This window comes from Bolinopsis microptera, chromosome 1, assembly GCF_026151205.1.
Source record: "Bolinopsis microptera isolate Bmic1 chromosome 1, MBARI_Bmic_1.0, whole genome shotgun sequence".
In the NCBI taxonomy this organism is placed as follows: Eukaryota; Metazoa; Ctenophora; class Tentaculata; order Lobata; family Bolinopsidae; genus Bolinopsis; species Bolinopsis microptera.
In genome coordinates this window covers 21,339,775-21,362,674 of record NC_087072.1, presented here as the reverse complement: position 1 = coordinate 21,362,674, position 22,900 = coordinate 21,339,775, and the positions used below count along the sequence as shown (strand labels likewise).

The following is a 22,900-nucleotide window of genomic DNA, read 5'->3' as shown; positions in this document are numbered from 1 at the left end:
TGAAAAATTCAAACGAATATCATCCATCAAGTGTTAAAACAGAATAAATCATGTTAACAGGTGATTCTCGTAAAATATTTGTTCCAAATATTATCAATTATACTGTCGACTAGTCCAACTCAGCGCGCAGCTTGTTAGATCATTAACCTACAAATGAAAAAAGTCATTTTATTTGGTTTATTTATATTATTTTGTATCCAGGTCTTCTTTGTCATACGTTGTATGACCCGCCGCGCACGAAGTGCGCGGCTCCCCCTGTATCGTCAGGACGACCAATACCATATATGAAACGACCGTGGGGGTCGCAACGTGATACAAGGTCTTCTAATCTTAATTCAATTTTACTGTAATCATAATTCTTGATTTACGATGTCAATCCTTGGCATCTCGCCGATCTGCATGTGGTTGCGAGAAGCATAATTTGATGCGCGCGCGACCCAGTTGTGCATCGCGCTACAATCATAATTCTTATTTACCACAGTACGATTAATACATATCATATTATATTTATGAATAAATTCAAAATTGAAAGATCATCCATCATATCAACTCAGCCCGTTTATGTGTGAGATAAATATTACTGGGCGGCGCTCAGCCTGTCATTCCGCCGAATCTCTATTCCTATGTTTATGAACATAACAGCCTGAGGTCCCCAGGTAAGATAAATAAAGAAATCTAAATATTTACAAATTACCTTGTCATCTCCATTCTATCAAGTCCCCAAACGTTAGTTTTGAATTTTGAACAAAATCTTGACTCTTCTCTGTCTAATAAATTAGAGGACTTCGATGTCAACCCATCGAGATCGTTGCTTTGCGACGACCGTCGATGCGAAGCAAGAATGCTAGTTTGCGCTGCCCGTCGAAGCGGCGAAGTCCTCCAACATGGATAAGGCCCCTCTACCGGTGGCCAAAGCTTCAGTGGATGTGCATTAAGTTTGAACTCAAAGGCATTTAGTTCGAACTATGACAGCTTTTGTCAGTCTAGGTCCAAAGCCAGCTTCAAATAGCCAACTGCAAAGTCAAAGATTGTGACCAAAATTGATTCAATTATCTTACCAGATTTTCAATGCCGCCTATAGGCCGCCTAAAATATCATTTTCATCATACGTTTATAGAACCTAATAAAATATCATCTTAACTTGATTTTGTGTGATAATCTGTAAAATCCTCTGGTGTTGAGATTACTCCATCAGATCCCGAATTTGGGTCCACTACTGTTAAGGAGACCCGTATCCAGTAGGGACTGACAGCGGTAAGCTTCAGTTTCTGCTGGTAACCGACTCGGCAACAGTAGTGGTACCTGTTTTTGGGTTGGAATGCCGGACACTAGAAAAATGGACACTAGGTCCAGAGTAGTAAAGCGAATTGAAAATATAGCTGATATCTGTGGATATTGTTCAAAGGAAGTCATGTACGACTGTATTCTATGTGAGGGGATGTGTGGTCGATAGTTCCATAGCGCTTGTAGTGGACTGTCTGAGTTGGAGTTTAAAGACCTATCGGAAAATGAAGATTCTGAGTGGTCATGTCAAAGATGTAGCAAAGAGAAGAAGAGCAACGAAGAGGAAGACGAAGACAACCCCATCACCGAAGCTATTCGAGTTCTGAGGAGACAGGTCGAAGAAAGGATACAGGTCGAAGAAAGTATACAACCATCTATTCCAACTCCAGCAACACCTACTAGTAACATCGAAAACTGTCGTTGGGGTAATTCGTTGAAGGGAGATGATATAATAAAGGCTGTAAATGATGCCTATTCGGAGACAATCAAGTGGAAAATAAATCTCTTTAAAATTCCATCTGGGAAGTCGGGAAAACGTTTAATTGAAGAGATGTCAAAGATTGTAGGATACTACATCAATGGTACAGGAATGGAAGAAGTTGCTATAAAGTTGCTCATGGTTATGCCCCCACTTCTATTGCAAAAGCCATCAAAGAAATCTAAAACAAAGAAGCATGTTGAGTACTTGGAGAAGAGACTGAAATGGTGGACAGATGGGGACCTACAATCACTTCTTAGGGAAGGAATAGAAATTCAGAAGAGACTCACTAAGGGAAAGAAGACAGAAGAGAACAAAGAAAAAGTATTTGTCAGACTAATGCTTCAAGGGAAAGTATCAAATGCTATGAGATGGATAGGATCTCAGGCAACATCAGTCTTAGATGTGACCCCCGACGTAATGAAAACTCTTAAAGACAAACATCCACCTCCAACACCAGCGGGAAAGGGTTCCTTACTTCTTGGTGCGAAGCAAAATGTTGAGGATGTCATCTATGAAAACATCGATGGAGATCTGATTGAGTTGTGTGCCAGGAAAATGAGTGGTTCTGCTGGACCATCGGGTCTCGATGCAGATGGCTGGAAGCGTATTCTTTGCTCAAAACAGTTCTCCTCAAAATCAAAACAGTTGGCAGAGAACATTGCAGCTATGGCCAGGAAACTGTGCACCAAACATGTTATCCCAGAGCATTTGGAAGCTTACACAGCTTGCCGATTAATACCCCTTGATAAGAAACCTGGAGTGAGACCTGTGGGGATAGGGGAGGTGCTAAGACGCATTATTGGCAAAGCAATATCAAGAGTCCTTCAATCTGATATGGTTGGAGCAACGGCTCCCATCCAAGTATGCGCTGGGCTATCAGGTGGAGTAGAGGCTGCTGTTCATGGCCTAAGGAGAATATTCAATGATGATGAAACTGAAGCAATTATCTTAGTAGATGCAGATAATGCATTCAACAGACTTAACCGAACCGCAGCCCTACACAACATACAATTTATCTGCCCAGAGATTGCTACTTACCTCATAAACACATACAGGAATCCAGCAAGACTCTCTATCTCCAACTCAGACAAGGAACTGCTAAGTGAAGAAGGGGTAACCCAGGGAGATAATTGTGCAATGGGAAAATACTCTTGCTCCCTTATGCCTCTAGTTCAAACTGTTGCACAATCAACTTCTGATACAAGCAAAGTGAAACAGGTATGGTATGCAGACGATGCAGCTGGAGGGGGAAAACTAGAAGAGGTTCTGAGATGGTGGGAAAAACTTAATGAAACCGGGCCACTGTTTGGCTATTCTCCCAAGCCAGCCAAAACATGGCTCATTGTTAAACCACACTGTAAAGAAAAAGCAGAAAAAATGTTTCCAGATTTACAAATATCAGGGGTTGGACACAGATATCTTGGATCATTCATTGGAACTGAGGAGGGGACAAAAACGTTTTTAGATAGTAAAGTTGATGAATGGATTAACGATATCGAAGATCTGGCAGATATTGCCAAGAGGGAACCTCAGGCAGCTTATTCTGCGTTCAACTATGGGCTATCTAAAAGATGGAATTATGTATGTCGAACAACACCTGGTATCAGTCAACACCTCAGGAGACTAGAATACAAAATTCAAGAATCCTTTATACCAGCAATATTGGACAGGTCGTTTGGAACCGACCAAACCAGTAGAAAACTCTTTGCATTACCAGTCAATGAAGGGGGTCTTGGTATATATACGATCTCAGTTTGATGTCTGATCTAGAGTACGAGTATTCCTGCAAAGTAACATTAGATCTTACAGAAGCAATATACAACCAGCACCAAGATTTTTTTGATGATCAGGAAAAACTAGAAGAGATCAAGACTGAAATCCGAAAATCAAGGGAAGAGTTTTTCAAGGAGAGAAAAGAAGAGGTTACAAATGACCTGAATGAATCCCAGAAATTGCAATTAGATCTTACATCAGAGAAAGGGGCAAGTTCCTGGCTTTCGTCACTCCCGCTCAAATCATTCGGATTCTGTCTCAACAAGCAAGAATTCAATGATGCCCTAGCCCTAAGGTACAACTTTGGGATAAAAGATGCTGCAAGAAAATGTGTATGTGGAGGTGACAACTCAATTAACCACTCATTAATATGCAAAAGGGGTGGATATGTCATATGTATCTCTTCGCCACAACTCATTGAGGGATGTGATAGCAGAGCTTTTAGAAACTGCTGGCTGTAAAGATGTTACCACTGAACCTCTCCTCATTCCTGTCAACGGGAGAGAACTTCCTGCAGGGGCCAACAAAGCAGATGGAGCTAGATTAGATGTTAGTGCTAGGAGTGTATGGAACCCATTGGAAAGGGCATTTTTAGATGTAAGAGTATTTCATGCTCAAGCTCCTTCCAATAAGGCTCTAGGATCTCCAACCACTATGTACAATAGCCACGAGAGACAGAAAAAGAATTTATACAATAAAAGGATTGTAGAAGTGGAACATGGGACGTTTACACCGATAGTCCTATCAACCACTGGGGGTATGGGAAGGGAAGCTAATAAGTTCTTCAAGAAATTAGCGGAAAAACTTTCTAGGAAATCAGGCCAACGATATAGTGAGGCAATGACATTTATTAGGAAGAGAGTAAGATTTGACCTTTTGAGAACAACAGTCATAGCTCTTAGAGGAGAGAGAGGGTTAAAAAGTAGTAGTGCAGTAAAAATAGAAGAATTAGATATAAATTTGGAGCCAGTTCTTTAAACTGGCTTACTTAAAGGGTGTTTATAAATTTTATGTAGTTTTCTATTGCATTTATATTGAATTTTTATATAGGGTAATTGTTATATTATGTGTATATTATATTCTGTTTTCATCATACGTTTTCATTTATTGTACCAATATAAACACTTAAAACATGAACTCTCATTTAGCAATGATCATTCACCGACTGAATAAAATGGACTCTTACAAAGTCATTTTAAACATGTCAGCTCCATCACTTCAAACATCCACACTTACAGATTTGGTCACAGCCATTGATCAACATTTTGTGACTCTGCAAAGAATTTACACCAGAGAAGAGAAAATTGTCTGCTTTACTTCGTAATCCCTTCAAAGAACACAACTGGCTGGATATTTATACTAGTGAAATGGCGGCCCACACTACATTGAGATGAGTGATAATGAAGCTGAGGTAGGAAAGTTTTAGTCCAGCATCAAAGAAGTTCAGGAAATCTATATTAAGTGTCGGCTGACAGCAACGAAGCAATAGAAGCACCAGGGCTACCTACCTACCCCAGTTGTTCTTTTTCGTTTATCAGCTTGTATTGTTATATTTATGGACCCCAGGTCACCACACTAAGAAGAAGTATGTTTAAAAAAAAGAAAAAAAAAAGTTAAGTTAATGTCATCATATCAGTTTAAACAGTAAAAGTTAAGTTTAGGATTGAATTTCCTAGTTAATTTAATGGTTCAAACGGTTGGGAATATAATAATGTTGGTATTTGTATCTGCTGCAGCAATAATATTAATATGTCATTTGTCTAGAAAATCTTCGCCACTTCAATAGATATTGGGTCGGCAATTTGGTGAGTGAGTGATGAACTGGTTTGGTCTGTGACTGAGTGATGGGCGATGTGAAAGTTGTGGTAAGTCCAGGTATTATTATCGTTGATGGATTGGGAATTGGGATCCTAGGATGATAGTTTTACAGCGTAATTTAACCAAAGATACAGAAGTAGTGAGGATTTCCCCATTCTCATTTAGAATCCGTTCATGTATGGTATTCCACAACTTGGAGGCTTTGTAAATCACGGTACTAACTGTGTCTTGGTATATAAAATAAGATGCCAACCCATAAATTGCTTTAAATAGCTCATTAAACATTGGGATATGGGCAAACTATACCCACTAATAAGTAGGGGTTTTGTTTTCAATATAGTCGAATTAGATAGAAAGAAATATGTTTTTAACCCAACAAAACTCAAAAAACTTCAAAACCCATTCCCAAAATTGAAATTTGAGGTAAAATGGGTTTTTTTGGAGTTGGACACTCCCTCAGCACCATGTACTAACTGTTTTTCTGGGAAATGAGCAGCATACTAACTGTGTTTTGGAAGAAAATATTGACCCACGCCACCCCCCCCCCCCCCCCAACGTCACGCACGATACTGACTGCATAATCCCCCCCGTTTATGCACAGTACATGGGGGAATCGGAAGAGGAGTTAATGATGAGCCGAACCTCTGAGGGGACAAAGGAACTTGCTGCTACCCTCCTTAGCAAAAGAGATAAAGTTCCCACGAAGCCAGAAGGTTGCTCTCTTTGGAACACTCGCTTTGGTGTGGTCATGGAGATGCGGAGAAGGAAGTTGTGTACACCCAAGCTCTGCATCTGCTGTTATGTGGTACAGATCGGGTAATGAAGGTCTGTTACCTAGCTGGTGTTCATGGCCTATTTTAAATTCGATAATGAACTTCATATTATTAGTGCCGCATGCTGATAAATATTCTGGGAATCAATCCACCCAATCGTGGCGATAACTTACAGTGGCGTAACGTTGCCTGTTGGCCCCCCCCCCCGCCGAAAAGGCGCCCCCCTGTTGGCGCCCCCTCCCCTTTTGGTGCCCCTCCCTAAAATTGAACAAATTAGGTGATTTTAGAGGATACGCCGGTAAAATCTCTAAAAAAGTGTGTATCTAGAGCAAAACGCGCAGTTTTAATAGTACTTTAGTTAAGTTTTCGAAATTGTCCCACATTCAAACGACGATTTGGCGCCCCCCCAAGACAGCGCCCCCATGCACAGCAGGGTCAGCGGACAGCGGGGCCCTATGTTACGCCACTGATAACTTACCTTTGTGCTAGGTTAATATGTGTTCACAGGACTTGAGTTGTTTACAAGAGAAACTCGCTGGGTTTGAAATAGAAACAGAACCTGTAATAAATAGGATTTATTACACCAATAATATAAACTCAAATAGTTATATCAAGTTCCAATTATCCATTGTAAATATATAATAGTATATAGATCATTGTAAATATATAGTTTAAAGGAATACGTACCGGTTGATACTCTACAATAACATAAATCTTCTTTCTACAAACTTAATCTTCTTTCTACAAACTTCAACCGGTTCTCATACTATGAATATATAATGATTAGTATTCTGCTAAGTCTAACATTCCCCCCTATTTAAAAACTTTTGAAAATAGCTCGAAGCTCTTTAAAAACACTTAAAAACACTTGACACGTAATCATCCTAAATTCTACAAATTGCTTAAAAGAACGCGCGTGCGCGGTAAAAATATTTCAACTTTTCACAATCCAATATTAGAAAATTGCTAGTCGTTAGTTACTTCAAACAAAGAAAATGTCCCAATCTCTCAGACAGAAAATTTTGACTGCCATACACGTAGCAAACGTGTGATTAACAATATCTACTGGTAAATTCACAGTAAATAACCATTAACCAATCTTTTCACCTCTTTCATATCGTAACTAAATATAATCTGTCACAACTCATGTCACAGTCTCAGTGTAACACTCTATACGAACATTACTACTGTCACATAAACCACACTAGTACCATGAACTGCGAAACTACTTGTACTGACATGTAGTACAGACAGATCCGTCTGAAAAAATCGATCTGCCGACACACAAAGCTTACAAAGGATTTTTGACGTTTTTGAGTCCTAATAGATGTCCTTTATGGCTGACCAACTTTTCCAAACTTTTCCACGTGTCTTAAGGCCACTTTTTGCCACTTTACCACTTTTTACCACCTTTCTTGTTTGTCGAATATCTTTAGTTGTGAACATCGTAAAAGGTTGCGGATCAATCGAGTGTGTTTATATTACTATGAAGAAAAACTTTTGTTCTAACAATTTTTACGTCAGATTATCAGTTAATTGGATAATTATCAATTAGCTAATTAGCAAAATTCTAAAAAAATTTTATTGGCTCAAAATGATCGGAATAGCTTAAAACACGGGGAAAAGTAATTTTTAGAAAAACTTTGAAAATTTTTCACTTACATTTTTTTTCGAGACTTAAAAAAATTTCGAAAATTTAAAATATTTTTTTCCGCCAAAAGAGATCAAATCGCATGAAACGCGGAGAAAAATGCTTTTCAAAAAAAACTTAGTGAATTTTTTCGTTTCAAGAATACTTAAATCACCAATATTTGTAGTTGGAGTTCAGTAAATCGCGGCAGATTTTAGTAATCAGGAATTACTCAGTGGAAAGGTCTGAAACTGAAAAACGTTAACCATACGATATATAAGAGTTTCATAACTAATTACAATACAGCCTTATCAATTTTCACAGAAACTGCACCAATGGCACAGGCAAGATCGAAAGACGAAACGATAGCCTGCTGTACTATCATTTTATCGATTTCAATGATGAATCAGTGGGGTTAAGATAATCACATTTGTAATAAATAAAACCTCTCTGCACCGTCAATTGTGCTAATCTAAACCGGCCTACCTGGATTATCAGACCTCTTCTTTTCCTCAACAATCAAGCCAAGTTGTTCATATCGCATTTGGTGGGCGATTTAAGTACATTATATCGAGCTGTATTCAATCACAATACGACACAATACGTGTATATTATATGGCTCTTAATGAGGTTTATGAAACGCTTAAACGGTTAATACCGTGAGAAACCCGGTATAGAGACGTTTTACAGTTTATCACGAAAACGTATACTTGGCCTCATGGCTCATTTACAGTCCGAAGAAGGCAAGAACAGACCAGGGAAACTAAGGAACAGCCAGATCCAGGAAGCAAGTGTTAATACACCTTCCAACATCTACTGTGACTTGTTTTGTATTGTACTGCATACCGCTTCATTTGCTATGCGGTATAAAATCACCCCCATATGTCAGGGTCGGCTAAAAGTAGAATCAACAAGGGTAACATACGGGCAAGGATAAGATTTAGATACAAGCGTCGGGAAAGGGGTAGTAAAGAACCGGTAATAATTCATTCAGTAAAATGTTCCACGAGAGTCAGGATATTTTGGAAATTGCTAATAGAGACAGATCCTGATCTGGAAGGATTGTTAATGTTATTGAGGATGTTGATTTGAAATCTGGACGTTGTGAAGTAAAAATACAGGTTCTTCCCGCAGGATATTCGGGGCCCATGATGATCAGCTCGGGATTAATGTGGGACAGATCGAAGAGCATTGAAAAGAGCGAGTTGACATTTTAAGCTTTCTGGTCTTTTCTTGCCTTCTTTGAGCTGTCAAAGAGTCATGAGGCTAAGTAGACGTTTTCGTGATAAACTGTAAAACCTCTCCATACCGATTAAGGGCCATCATATAATATACACGTATTGCATTGTGTCGTATTGTGATTGAATACAGCTCGATATAATGTACTTACATCGCCCACCAAATGCGATATGAACAACTTGGCTTGATTGTTGAGGAAAAGAAGAGGTCTGGTAATCCAGGTAGGCCGGTTTAGATTAGCACAATTGACGGTGCAGAGAGGTTTTATTTATTACAAATGTGATTATCTTAACCCCACTGATTCATCATTGAAATCAATAAAATGATAGTACAGCAGGCTATCGTTTCGTCTTTCGATCTTGACTGTGCCATTGGTGCAGTTTCTGTGAAAATTGATAAGGCTGTATTTTAATTAGTTATGAAACTCTTATATCGTATGGTTAACGTTTTTCAGTTTCAGACCTTTCCACTGAGTAATTCCTGATTATTAAAATCTGCCGCGATTTACTGAACTCCAACTACATTAATATTGGTGATTTAAGTATTCTTGAAAGGAAAAATTCACTAAGTATTTTTTTGAAAAGCATTTTTCTCCGCGTTTCATGCGATTTGATCACTTTTGGCGGAAAAAAATATTTTAAATTTTAGAAATTTTTCCAAGTCTCGAAAAAAAATGTAAGTGAAAAATTTTCAAAGTTTTTCTAAAAACTACTTTTCTCCGTGTTTTAAGCTATTCCGATCATTTTGAGCCAATAAAATTTTTTTAGAATTTTGCTAATTAGCTAATTGATAATTATCCAATTAACTGATAATCTGACGTAAAAATTGTTCGAACAAAAGTTTTTCTTCATGGTAATATGAACACACTCGATTGATCCGCAACCTTTTACGATGTTCACAACTAAAGATATTCGACAAACAAGAAAGGTGGTAAAAAGTGGTAAAGTGGCAAAAAGTGGCCTTAAGACACGTGGAAAAGTTTGGAAAAGTTGGTCAGCCATAAAGGACATCTATTAGGACTCAAAAACGTCAAAAATCCTTTGTAAGCTTTGTGTGTCGGCAGATCGATTTTTTCAGACGGATCTGTCTGTACTAATGTACTAACATACTAATTCGAATGAATGTCATTGTGAAATGTTAGGGTAGAAATGGTGATTTTGCAACATTATTCTAATCGAAATTATATTCGGTAAGGTAAACTATACTCGTAATATGAGTAATATAAGGTAAGTAAGCTACTCAAAACGTGTAATCACGTAATAAAATCATATTCAATACGTGTAATCACCAAAATATACGTTATTCAAAACGTGTAGTCAGGGAAAAAAGTAACTAACAAGTTAAAAAACGCTAAAAAATAATAAATTATTCAAACAAACAAAGTTAATCTCCAGAAACTCTCCTCTCTCGATCACAGTGCACAACTGCTCGCAGTTTGCATCTTTCTTTGTTAAACAATCTGCCAACATGATGTCAGTAGGTATCCATGTTAATGACTTCAGTGTCTTGTTGGAGAGTGCTTGTTGAAGTTCTGCTAGGTCGAGTCTCAGTCTCTTTTCTTCACACTGCTTCGATGTATGAACGTGATCATGTAACTGTTTAGAATCAGCGAAACCTTTGATTGGTATGACTTCACTCTTCGGATCTCCGTACAGTATCTCTGACAGTATTTGTCGGACATAGATTGCAGCTCCCATGGCATCTATGCAAGCTAGAGTTTCGGCTCCAAACGCCGAGTGCACGACACGTTTTATCTTCCTAGAACTCCAGTCGATTAAGTTAGCCGTTTTTCCGTTAGTTAGAAAAACAAGGTAACCTCTCCCACTCTGTGTCTGTCTTCCGTTCTCTGTGAACGTGTTTCCAACACTAGCATCCGTGTAGAATGTGATCGAAATGTTGTCTCTCTGCAGATCCAAGCCTTTGAAACACAGTGATTTTGGTCCTCCTGCGATCTTCTTAGTAACTTTGTTCAAATCTGGACGGGTTTGGCCACTAAGCCACAACATTCTCCCGAGTTGTTTCTGGTACACTTTCTTTTCTTCTTCTGTCAGCTTTGACTCTGGGGGTTTCTTCTGTTCCGGTTTCTTTAACCTCCACATCACACCCTGCTTCCTGATATCGGCAGGTGGTTTCAAATACACCTCACGAGTCATTTCATCCGATTCTTCGTCTTCTCTCTCCAAGTTATACTCATTCTTGTACTGACCAGTCGATTTTCCTGCACGACTTGTCACGAGTCCTTTTGTCCAGTCTTCGGTTTCTTGGCCTCTAAATCTCACTATATTATCCTTCTTGAGATTGAGAGCTCCATTCTTCACCGGCTCTACATTGGTCCAGTCCTCTTCAATCTTCACTGGCTCTTTACTTTTCCAGTTCCCTTCAATCTTCACTGGCTCTACACTGGGCCAGTTCTTTTCAACCACGCGACTAATAGTGTTGTCTTCAGTTTCATTCAACACCTGCACAACAGGATCCTCTGTATCTCCCGATTCCTCACAGTCGCTTTCCACTGGTTCTTCTGTACCTTCAGACTCCTCACAGTTGCTCACAACTGGTTCTTCTGTTCCTTCAGATTCCTCACGGTCGCTCAGTATTATCTCTCCATAAAGACGACTTCCGCTTTGTCTACGGATCCCACGTGTGACATTCCTTTGTTCCACTCCCACTTGGAGTCCTACAATCCTCCCGCTCCCGTCTGTACCACGGTTCTTTGCCTTTGTGCGGGGTTCTTTATCAACTGCAATCCCGCCAGCACGCATGCTACGAGTCTTTGTCAGCTCTTCTTTGTCATCACTTGGTTGATTCAATTCTTCAACCCTCCCGCTCCCGTCAGTACCACGGGTCTTTGCCTTTGTGCGGGGTTCTTTATCAACTGCAATCCCGCCAGCACACGTGCTACGAGTCTTTGTCAGTTCTTCTTTGTCATGACTTGGTTGATTCAATTCTTCAACCCTCCCGCTCCCGTCAGTACCACGGGTCTTTGCCTTTGTGCGGGGTTCTTTATCAACTGCAATCCCGCCAGCACGCGTGCTACGAGTCTTTGTCAGTTCTTCTTTAGTGTCCTTGTCAGTGTCTTCCTCATCTTTATCATAAGGGTCTTTTCCTCCAGCTCTCATTTTATTCACTGTCATTTCCTGATCATGTGGCGGTACAACTCTAGAATCCTCTCCTCTCCCGATTGACATCCCCATGTGTCCTGAAGCTGTGTCAAGGATTGGTTCTTCTCCGCCATGAGCATACACTTTCTTATTTCCTACATCGATGACAAACCTGTGTTCATTCATGGTTTGTTTTGACAGCAGTAACGGAATGTCTGTGTCGACAACATGTGTTCTAATCACTATGTTCTTACCAAACATTTTCACAGGTAAAGTTACAAGCTTTCTAGCCACCACGCTTTCACCATCTCCAAAGCGAAATGTTGCTTTACTGTTCTTTGTCTTTAACTTCCTCGCTTCTTCCCCTGTGAGTGACTCTGTGTAGACTTCTAGCCACTTTTTTCCACATACCGTTGCAGACGCACCTGTGTCTAGTAAACCTTTGTTTACAGTTTCTCCTATGAAGTATGTATACTGTTCGTCTCTTTCAGGTAGAACTACTTCTCTCGTCATATCAGCCAGGTATGTATACCTTTGTCTTTGACCTTCTGTCTTATAAGTATTTCTTTGACCTTCAGTCTTGTAAGTATTATGAGGGCAGTTTGCTACACGATGGTTTGGATTTTTGCAAATATAACAACCCTGGTAGTTTTGGTTGGTTTGCTTTGTTCGGTTATCATTGCCATTACCATACTTTCTGAACTTTCCTTTCCCCCTGAACCTTCCGGTATTGTAAAGAACACCCTCATCTTCACTTTCTGCAGTTTCTCCACTGGCACTGCTGCTTTGTCTACTTCTTTGATCTGTAAACATGATGCCTTGTTCTTCCTTAATAACAGTTTCTATCCGGGTAGGACTTTCAAATGGTACTTCATCTCCAAATGTCTGCTTCAACGATTGGACCATCATTTTATAGTCTAGCTTCGTTATTGTTGCTTTTACAAGCCGTTTCTGGTCCGGGTTAAGGTTTGCTTGATTGAGGAGTTTATACGCTAACACCCCATCCTCGTACACTTCTTTTTCCCTCAGTTGGTCTATCTTCTTTCTTTTCTGTTCAAAGTCTCGCACATACAGGTCCATTGCTACACCTTCTGGTCTCTTATAGTGCTCGAAATCTTCAATTGCCATGAACAGATCGTGTGTGGCGTCTTTTAGAAACAGAGAATCCAGCTCTGTTATCAGCTTATCAACTCCGGTTTCAACTCCTAACTCTGCTGGTGCTATTTGTAGTGCTGCTTCATACGCTCTTCCATTCATGAATCCAATCAGACGGCTGGCTTGTTGAGTTTTCTTTGCTGTTGTTCCCAACTGCCACACTTTGACTGCTTTCTTCCAACGGCTGTAGTCGCTGTCATCCTCTAAATTCGGTATCTTCTCGCTCATAATGTGAATGAATGTGACAATTACTACAAACACAAAACTATTAGACTGTACACTGACACAAACAAATGTACACTGACTATAACTAACTAACACTGAGTTTTAATTACTTTCAACACTTGAATCAGTTCAATACTTTCTAGTTAGTCTCTTTCTTCTTTAAATTAACTGAACAGTCTATAACAATTTCTTCCAATTACCTTTTCTCTCCTTTCCTCTGGTTCTTCTTCGGTGGATCTGTCGTCTCTCACAAGTTAACTGAACTGCTACCACTGTTAATATGTGTTCACAGGACTTGAGTTGTTTACAAGAGAAACTCGCTGGGTTTGAAATAGAAACAGAACCTGTAATAAATAGGATTTATTACACCAATAATATAAACTCAAATAGTTATATCAAGTTCCAATTATCCATTGTAAATATATAATAGTATATAGATCATTGTAAATATATAGTTTAAAGGAATACGTACCGGTTGATACTCTACAATAACATAAATCTTCTTTCTACAAACTTAATCTTCTTTCTACAAACTTCAACCGGTTCTCATACTATGAATATATAATGATTAGTATTCTGCTAAGTCTAACAGGTTTTAGGTTTGAGTTTGTGCTCCAAAAGTGGTAAATCAGGTGCTAGTTAAGCTCTTGCAGGCAACTGGCTCCTTTTGCCAACTGCTTTTGGTTTAAGCGCTGACTCACATTTGAACTGGCACGGGTATAATTGTAATATCCTATGAAGTCAGCATGCTAAATTATCTCGCAAAACTTGTTTATCTTGATCTGACATTATTTAGAGTTTATGGTTTAAGGTTTAGGCGCGGCGCACCGCTTATAGCTTCTTCGTTTTCGGTGCTGTGTTGCTACACGCTGTATAGCATGTGGGTCAAGCGCGTGCCGCGCCTAAGCAGCAAAAGTTTGCTGGATCTATTTTTGGATCTATTTCTATATTGATATGATTTTACATACCTATATCTTACCTCTAGAAACCCCAGAACTCATCAAGCCTAGTCTGAATTCAAAACTAGTTGACCAGTTACGTACAGTTTCCTGGACGACTGGAACCTTTTGGGCCATGCACAAGCCAATAGCATGTATGGTCCTGCAGTGGGGTCTCCTTGCCCTGGATCTGTGTTTTGATCCGTCTTTTCTTAAAATTTTCCATTTGTGTCACCTAGACTCACCTATTAAATGTTAATCGACACCACTGGTCCTAGTTAGATTTAGCCATGGCACGACTACTCAAACGTAACAGTTAAATAGGTGTGACATACTATTATATTCTTATGATTATATCATATGAATTGATTGCACTGCTAATAAATATAATAGACAGATGATACTCACATTAGGCATTCATTATTGCATCTAAATTATTTCACTTGCATTAGGTTTAGAAATTTATTCTCTGGTTAACAGATTTCAAATGTTTAATTAATTTGTAGTATGACAGTAAGGTATATAAGAAGTTATTTAATTTTGCTTGGGCTATTATATTGACTATTGAGGTTTAATGATGATATGGAATTTGAATTCTATATAAATTTACACTATGTGGTTGGGGCATTTTGCATAGTAAATATGGTTACTACTCCTATATATCATATTATTTGATTGGTATTCGATTTCTGATTATTTCCCTAGGAATATGATTATTATATCTCAATTTGGCTTTAGGTAGGGTGCCCCGCTAAAAGAACTGGATTCTTCCAGGAAGCATCCCGTGCACAGAGCTAAGCTTGGTCTACATATATATTAAATTATTAACCATTCATTCTGTATACAGTGCACGAAAATTTATTTATTTCAATCAAATACTTTGTTTTACTAAAATACTTTGTTTTACTAAGTGTTATTTATTTTAAAATTTATTTTTGTATCTTAAAAATGATGTAAAGTTTTTAATATGACGTAGAATTAAAGCTATTTAAAGCACTGGAGCGCCGTATGAGGGGTGATCTTATTGAAACCTTTAAAATAACGACGGGTAAAGTGGACTATGGACAAGATCTTTTCAGGATATCACGTAGTGGTACCAAGATCCTAAAAGATAAAAGAGGAAATCAGGTCCTCAGTAACCGGGTTGCCAATTACTGGAACAAAGTACCAAGTTCGGTTAAAGAAGCCAGTTCAGTAGACGCATTCAAAGCTCGACTTCAATGTTATAAAAATGAACTGATAGCGAGTGGAGCATCGTCAAAGGGTCACTTCTGGGATCTCAGCGAAACCTTGATGTCAAAAATAAATACATGTGAGCATGATTCATATGCATATTTCATGTCTAATAACCCATTGATTGCTAAATACCGAGGAATCAATGTATCTTGATTGTTAAATTCAGAACTACATGTTAACGTCCTTAAAATAATTAATCATTACATGTTCCGGATAGGAACATTTTTCTTTTTGAAAATATTGTGCGAACTGCAATAGCGTAGAGTGCAGTTGGGTTTCAAGTTTTGTCGAGATGGCTATGTGGCCATAATCCTATTATTATTATTATTATTTCCGTACAGCCTAAGTATGCTCGTTAGAAAAACTATGAACATGCTAGATTTCTTTATTTTGTTAGTCGGCCGACATCTTGGGTTGTACTGGACCTAACAAGTTTATTATCGGATGTCTACTTATATTTATTATGATATCATTATTCATTGTAATGGCAATAAAATTTAAATTTTGTTTTACTTAAAATTTTGTTTTACTTAATCACTGGTCAGAGTCTACCAACATGAGAGTCGAGAGACCTGGCTTTTATCAAACAAGCAAAATCTGATGTTCAGCAGCATTTGAAGGAAAGGACAGGTCTCGGGGTAGTTATTCCTGAATCTGCTGGAAAGGGAGGAACAACGAGTGGCAATGTATGTCGAAGATTGTTGTATGATAAGGTGTCTCATGATAAGGAGACCGGGGAGGCTCCCTTCGAGTAAGTTCCAGAGAGAATCAGGGAAAAACTGAGAAAGATCATTGTCAGAATAGCAGTGGCTTTAAGACTTTAAGAGCAGGTTGTTAAAAGAGAAGGTGACCATCTGTCCATAAGCTGCTTGGTCACATACGGTATCTCATTGTCCTATATGACAACCATGGTCTGGGAACTGTATCATAGAGGGGCATCAAAGCCTGCAACAAAACAAACAAAAAATGTAGGTTTATGCTTGATTGTGCAAAATTAGGGCAGGAAGGCTGAGAGTGTTTGTTCTACTGATTCCTAGCGGCCACAAAGCTTGAACATTATATATCGATATCCATGAATCATGCTCTTGAACTTCCTTCAGTACAACTTCATTCTACAGTACAACTACATTGTATTGTAAGCAATATCGATTTACGATTTTCTAACGTTGTAGGAAAAGTGCTTTCAATGTTTTCTGTTTGAAATTATATTTTATAATTAGTAAACTTCTAATTTTATTTGGTGATAATGTTACAATTTTATTTCAAATCTAGCCATGTATATTGTAGTCTGTATGATACTTATTTAGCACATCAGTAACATGGTTATTAATTACAGAAATTGTTCAGGATGTCTGATCTATTGGGTAAGCTTGATCTAACAGCTGCTGGAGTATGTCTAGCTTCTACTATCTTTGGTGTCGCTGTTGGATATATATGGAGCACAAGATCTTCTGGTAAACAATGTTGTAACACAACAATCAAGAAAGACTGCGACAAGGTATTAGTTCCATTATTTGATTTTAAAAAAACCTGTTTACTAGTGTAATGCTAGCTTTTTTATTGCGTATAATATGAGAAAATACTACAAAGGAGTCAAAGGTACGATGTTGGATACCTGAGTTCTATATCTTTCGATAGCAACTCCGTCTATACATCTGCTTAGCTTCCATCTCTGATCCTGGCACTTAAGATCCAAGGTACAGGTGAGGCTTTAAACATCTTTTAAGGGCTCACTCAGTTGATGGTAGAACCGTGGGTCTTTGTGCGATGTTGTAGCAACTCCACTTCTTGTTTTCTCTTGCTAACCAGATTGCACAAGAACACTTGCATTGAGAGCAACCAAACCCACCTCATGGAGCACTGTTTTTTTTAGTCACACCAAAGTATACTAAAACCCCGATTCACCGTGCCCCCATTTACTGCAAACCCCGATTTACCGTGCAGTGCCAATTTCTTTCTGCTAAATAGGGTTTAACATACCTAATGTAAACAATCATAACCCCGATTTACCGCAAACCTTGTATTGTATTGATTTACCGTGGCTTTTTCCTTTCTCCCAAACTCCCCGCCGTGCCAAAGATGTGCTGGGGAACAGTGCTGTTATCCTCGTCCCAGACCATAGGCCAATTATGCTCCTTCTCAAAAGGACTCATCTTAAAGTCTGGTTTTTAATAACTACTGCTTGAAAACGTGAAGCCTGTCCACTTATATAGTATATACTCGGTGTATATGCTTGATGTTGCAGTTTCTCCATCTGCATTCTGCTAAGTGTGCAGTGTCCTGTTTTAGCATAAAACTTCTTAAATCGTGTAGGTTGAATTAACTTGAATTTGGAGGTTGACAACTGATAGCACAACTCTAGAAATTTTAAGAGTTGAACTAAGGATTTTTCCTTCCTGGTATGTATGTGGCAGTTGTTGTGGGCCCATCTGTTCTCAAACAAGTCTAGGATGCTGGCAGAACGTGACCCCAGAAAAATCAGCATTAGGTTTAGCCGAAAGTATTGTACTTCACAGTTCACATGTTTGTCCCATTTTGGTAATTAATACATGGGGTGCTATTAATTGCTCAAAGGGATCGGTCATATATTAAAAAAGATGTGGACATGTTATTAAACCCCTGCAAGAAATTAAAACATTTCCCAACAATCTTGGTGATCTCGGTACTGTTCTTGTACAACATGAATAATTTCTAATTGTCATATCATTTGCAGGTTGTAGACGTTGTCGATATGGAAGACTTGGGTGCAAAGACTTGTTACTGCAGGTGCTGGCAATCAAAGAAGGTTAGGAATTTGTTTTTATAGTTTGTTTCTGGATGTAAACTGGAGAAACATCATAATGCTCGAATGCTTTGTACCATTTTCGTTTCAATATGGAACCTTATCAGTTATCTTTTAGTTTAACCTTATTAATTTTATGTTTAAATTTAGCCCAATACAAGTTACTTTTTGTTTTAGTGAAACCTTTAGCTCTAGTACATTTCTATTTAAGTTAAGCCTAGCAATATTATGTTTCAGGCTAGCAATATTATTATATGTTTCAGTTAACTTTCTATTCTACTTATTTAGCTGACAAACATTCTGTTTCTGTTTTAAACACAATATAATTCTACCAAATATAATCTTAGTTTCTGTTCACTCTTAACATTAGTAAGTTTGTATTCTATGTAAAGTTTAGTTACTTTTTGGTTCAGATAAAGTTTAGTAACTTAGTGTTTTATGTAAAGCAGAAAGCTTAGTAATTTATTGTTTCAGTTTCCACTCTGCGACGGTGCTCACAACGCACACAATGCTCGTACTGGAGACAACTTGGGACCACTTGTTGTCAAGAAGTCAGAATAATCATTAACATGAGTACAGTATGTTCTGAACTTAACTTAATTGATATCAATTAAACAATATTTAAAAGTATTAAAAAGTTTAAATCGTTTTCGAGTTAGCTTCTTTTCTACTGTGACTTTTATATAAATGAGTGAGGACAACATTTTGAATGTGTAAGACGATTTTACTTATCTGATTTTGATCTGGGAGTCGTGGATACCAACTTTCAGAATCTATTATCGTGACCCAAAACAGAAGTTACACCAGAATGTGACATAGACGATTTTATTAATTAATGTCGATGATGCTTTTTCTACTTGAGTTTAAATACCCTCAGATTTTCTTTGTTATAAAAGAGGTGTAACACTATATTTGTTCTATTCAGCTTTGAATTGTAAATATTTGATTGTCTGTAAGTTGATCAATTTGGTATGAGTTGATAAAATAAAACCCAATAAACAAATTATAGCTCAGTTTTGTTTTGATTTATGCATAGTAGAAATACGCCCCACTATTGACTCAAAGTGTCGATCAGGTTAAAATTTATTGCATAGTATCAGAAATACGCCTGACACTTGACAGTTGTAATTTGAGCGATCGACGGTAGCTTCTGAAGGTTCATTTTATTCTGCCGGTATACGAATTAAGGCTATTTGTCCCGCCGTGCTGAAAATTTGATCCTATTCACTTCGCATTTGGTGGAGCAAATGACGCACGACACAGAAAATTGCAATTTCGCGGATTTCCTATTGCTAGTTTTCTTATATTTTCCTCCTGGGTTGACTGCGCTGTAAGCGCTCAGAAAAATTTTAGCCCGCGGCGCGCGCATTTTATCTCTGCGTGTTCGGGTTCACATTTTCAAACTTTAGCTCTGGTTTATTCGATTCAATTTAACACGAAACAGAAAAACAATACCAACGGACTAACCATTCATATTTTATAGCTAAGTCAAGTCCGACACCATGGTTCGTATGCACACGCCCGGGTAAGTTGCACTTGTTTTTATAAAGAATCTTAATAATTTATCTCTAAGCTAAGACTTGCTGTTAGTTTATTTCGACCTCATACCGGTTACTCGTTCTTGATCGTCTCATCGGTTGTATTTCTACAAATAAGTGTTCCTTACTTTCAGAAAGGGTATTGCTCAGTCAGCCCTCCCCTACAAACGTAGTGTTCCTACCTGGCAGAAACTGACAGCCGACGAGGTGAAAGACACGATCTACAAACTGTCCAAGAAAGGTCTGACTCCCTCTCAAATTGGTGTCATCCTCAGGGATTCTCATGGTGTCAACCAGGTTAGAATTTCTATCGTGATTTCTCAATCCCAAATTATTCCTCCCTCGGTTGAAGCAAAACGTATAAATTATCTGATGTTTCATGTTTCAATTTTTAAAATAGTTCCACTTTATCGGCAATATAATACTTAGGAACAGTGTCTGTCAAATATCTACTTTATTATAATCCAATTCAGATCAAACATTTAACCGGAACGAAGATTCTGAGAATCCTGAGAGCGAAGGGTTTGGCCAGCAAGATCCCAGAGGATCTGTACCATCTGATCAAGAAAGCAGTGGCTATCAGGAAACATCTGGAGAAGAACAGACAAGACAAAGACTCCAAGTACAGACTGATTCTGATCGAAAGCCGAGTTCACAAACTGGCCAGATACTACAAAACTAAATCAGTCCTCCCACCCAACTGGAGATACGAAAGTGCCACCGCCTCAGCCCTTGTAGCATAAATATCTGATGAAACCTAAATTATCTAAATGATCTTTTACTCTATGCTTAGTTATTGAATCTTTTCCGTGTTGAAAAGCACTTCTCGTACTCCTAAATCTGTTCAATTTCCCTTTAAATTTTCATAACTTCGTAAGATTTGCGTGGAAAATAACCCCAACATTGCCACAATGATTTTGACCCAGTATTACCAGTAGCTAAGACCGATCTAATCATGGTCCGTATGCACACCCCCGGGAAGGGTATAGCCCAGTCTGCACTCCCTTACAAGCGCAGTGTCCCCACGGTTAGTGGTGTCTCAGTGCACTTCAGTGCTCCCTGATACTATTTATTTACATTTCTTAAAACCTTGTTCTAACTTTCAATGAGGAACCCAAAGTTCGGAGTTTAGGAGTGAATATTGTGATGTTTGATAGCATTTGAAGGTAAAATGAATACTGTGCACCACTGGTAGCAACTTTGAAAAACTGAAACAATTTTTGTCTCTGGTGTACTATCATGTCTTCAAACTCCGATAAAGAGATAAATAGCTCTGGATTGAAGAACAAATTTTATCTGAAGTGAAACATTCACCTGTTTCTTAGATATGAGAAATGGGGGCTGTGCTCCCACAGCAAACTTAAAAGAGACTACCAAGTAAATGCCAGTATTCATGTCTCGCTATCACTCCTCACACTCTCCTTTGCTTTGTTCCCTTGGTGAGCGTGGTTGTCTCGGGCAGCCATTTGAGAGCGTGCTCTCTGCTCGTCCTCCAGTATTTTCAGTTATCTCCCCTTCGTTATTGCGAGGTCGTGAGCTGATCCTGCTGTGGTGAGATACTTTTCTGCTCGGTAAACTTTGTTACTTATTTTCTGTGCAAGAGGTGTGTTATCATGGTTTTGTGATATCATCGCTTGTAGGAATAATAAACTCAATCTGGTAAGATTTTTGTTACAGTGGCAGAAACTGACAGCCGATGAGGTGAAAGACACGATCTACAAATTGTCCAAGAAAGGTCTGACTCCCTCTCAAATTGGTGTCATTCTAAGGGATTCTCATGGCGTCAATCAGGTTAGAATTACCATTTAAAAAAATATAAGAACCGACAACCTGTTTATTTCATAATGTTTAAAAAGGCCATAATGTTTAAAAAGCCCATAAAGAACTGAATTTTGCGACTTTTCTATTTAATATTCAGAATGTGTCTCAGAATTATTCAAAAATTATTTAGATTTTGGTCGGACTACTTCAACTGTGCGCAAAATGAGCAAAAAGTCATTGATTTGGTAAAATCTTCAGTTTAGATGAAGGGGTTGTACAAGGCCCATACTTTTGATAAGCTTGTGAATTAACTGTAACAACTTTCAAGAAACGTTGGTCTGTTATAATTTAGCCTAGGAAAAACCTATTGTGTGCCTGTATTCAGTGAAATATCACTTACAAATTACGATTGAATTTGTTTACATTGCATTAGCTCACGAGCAACAAATTATAACTTATTTCAACCAAACTGTCGGGATTAAGTGTGCTGAACAGCATTTTGTTCGAAAATCAAATTAAGAGTGTATCAGTTTTCAGTAAAAAGTCATTTTTAGGAAGAATTCATCACGATTCAAAATTCAAAAGAAAGGACTCTTTGCTGAATGTTGGCACTACTATTGATATCTGGCAGCATAAGCAAGTTCATCAATTTAATTGATGAACTTGCTTAGGCTGCCAGATATCAATAGTAGTGCCAACATTGGTGGCATATCACCTTCTTTATATCACCTTCTTTACAACATCTAACAATATTGTGTGTAATTCAGCATAAGGTCATTTTTAAAAGAATATTTTGAGCTTAAAATCTTCAAAGAAATGACTATTTGATGATTAGTGGCACAATGAAGTAGATTTCTGTTAGTTGGTAATTCCCACGTTGGCTGCAGCAGTCACAACAGCTGATTATTGGCACTCTAATATTATTATTATTATTATTTGTTTTTGACCCCTTTATATTATAAACATATCACTTTTCGAAATAGATGCTTAAACTAATACTAATATACCCATGGATCAAGAACTAGACAATTTTTGTCTTTTTACATCATTCATCTATATGACTGATTATATGCTGAATTTGGGCACTGGGAACATGATTAAGTGTAAGCAGTACAGAAAAGTGAATGAAGTGACTGAAAAAGAGAACTGAAATTTCGATACTTATTTGA

The 22,900-nt window shown here is 38.2% G+C and overlaps 3 protein-coding genes across 5 annotated transcripts in view; all 3 read left to right on the top strand.

Moving 5' to 3' along the window:
• Window positions 1-22,900, top strand: part of LOC134824460 (H/ACA ribonucleoprotein complex subunit 2-like protein) — an 86,980-nt gene that overhangs the window by 31,151 nt on the left and 32,929 nt on the right. The gene's annotated exons all lie outside the window — the stretch shown is intronic.
• Window positions 1-22,900, top strand: part of LOC134824470 (small ribosomal subunit protein uS15-like) — a 55,352-nt gene that overhangs the window by 31,151 nt on the left and 1,301 nt on the right. The window contains exons 2-4 of one of the 3 annotated variants that reach the window (XM_063836377.1): window positions 19,916-19,957; window positions 20,105-20,267; window positions 20,444-20,751. In XM_063836377.1, the coding sequence (XP_063692447.1) occupies window positions 19,935-19,957; window positions 20,105-20,267; window positions 20,444-20,713 (456 nt within the window). In that variant the 5' untranslated portion in view covers window positions 19,916-19,934 and the 3' untranslated portion in view covers window positions 20,714-20,751. Of the gene's footprint in view, window positions 1-19,915; window positions 19,958-20,104; window positions 20,268-20,443; window positions 20,752-20,905; window positions 20,998-21,647; window positions 21,762-22,900 lie in introns of those variants that run through there. The other 2 variants (XM_063836382.1, XM_063836390.1) reach the window with 2 other exon arrangements.
• On the top strand, window positions 16,984-19,445 carry LOC134824509 (CDGSH iron-sulfur domain-containing protein 1-like). The gene is made up of 3 exons (XM_063836417.1): window positions 16,984-17,148; window positions 18,364-18,435; window positions 18,907-19,445. Exons 1-3 carry the CDS (start codon window positions 16,999-17,001, stop codon window positions 18,991-18,993), a joined length of 309 nt encoding a protein of 102 aa, XP_063692487.1. The 5' UTR covers window positions 16,984-16,998; the 3' UTR covers window positions 18,994-19,445.

What these genes read in the sequence shown, in the direction of transcription:
- LOC134824509 (XM_063836417.1), top strand. Translation starts at nt 16,999, where the DNA reads ATGTCTGATCTATTGGGTAAGCTTGATCTAACAGCTGCTGGAGTATGT. An exon ending in TCAAGAAAGACTGCGACAAG is followed by an intron (nt 17,149 to 18,363) that starts GTATTAGTTCCA and finishes TATCATTTGCAG; the next exon opens with GTTGTAGACGTTGTCGATAT. An exon ending in GGTGCTGGCAATCAAAGAAG is followed by an intron (nt 18,436 to 18,906) that starts GTTAGGAATTTG and finishes TTATTGTTTCAG; the next exon opens with TTTCCACTCTGCGACGGTGC.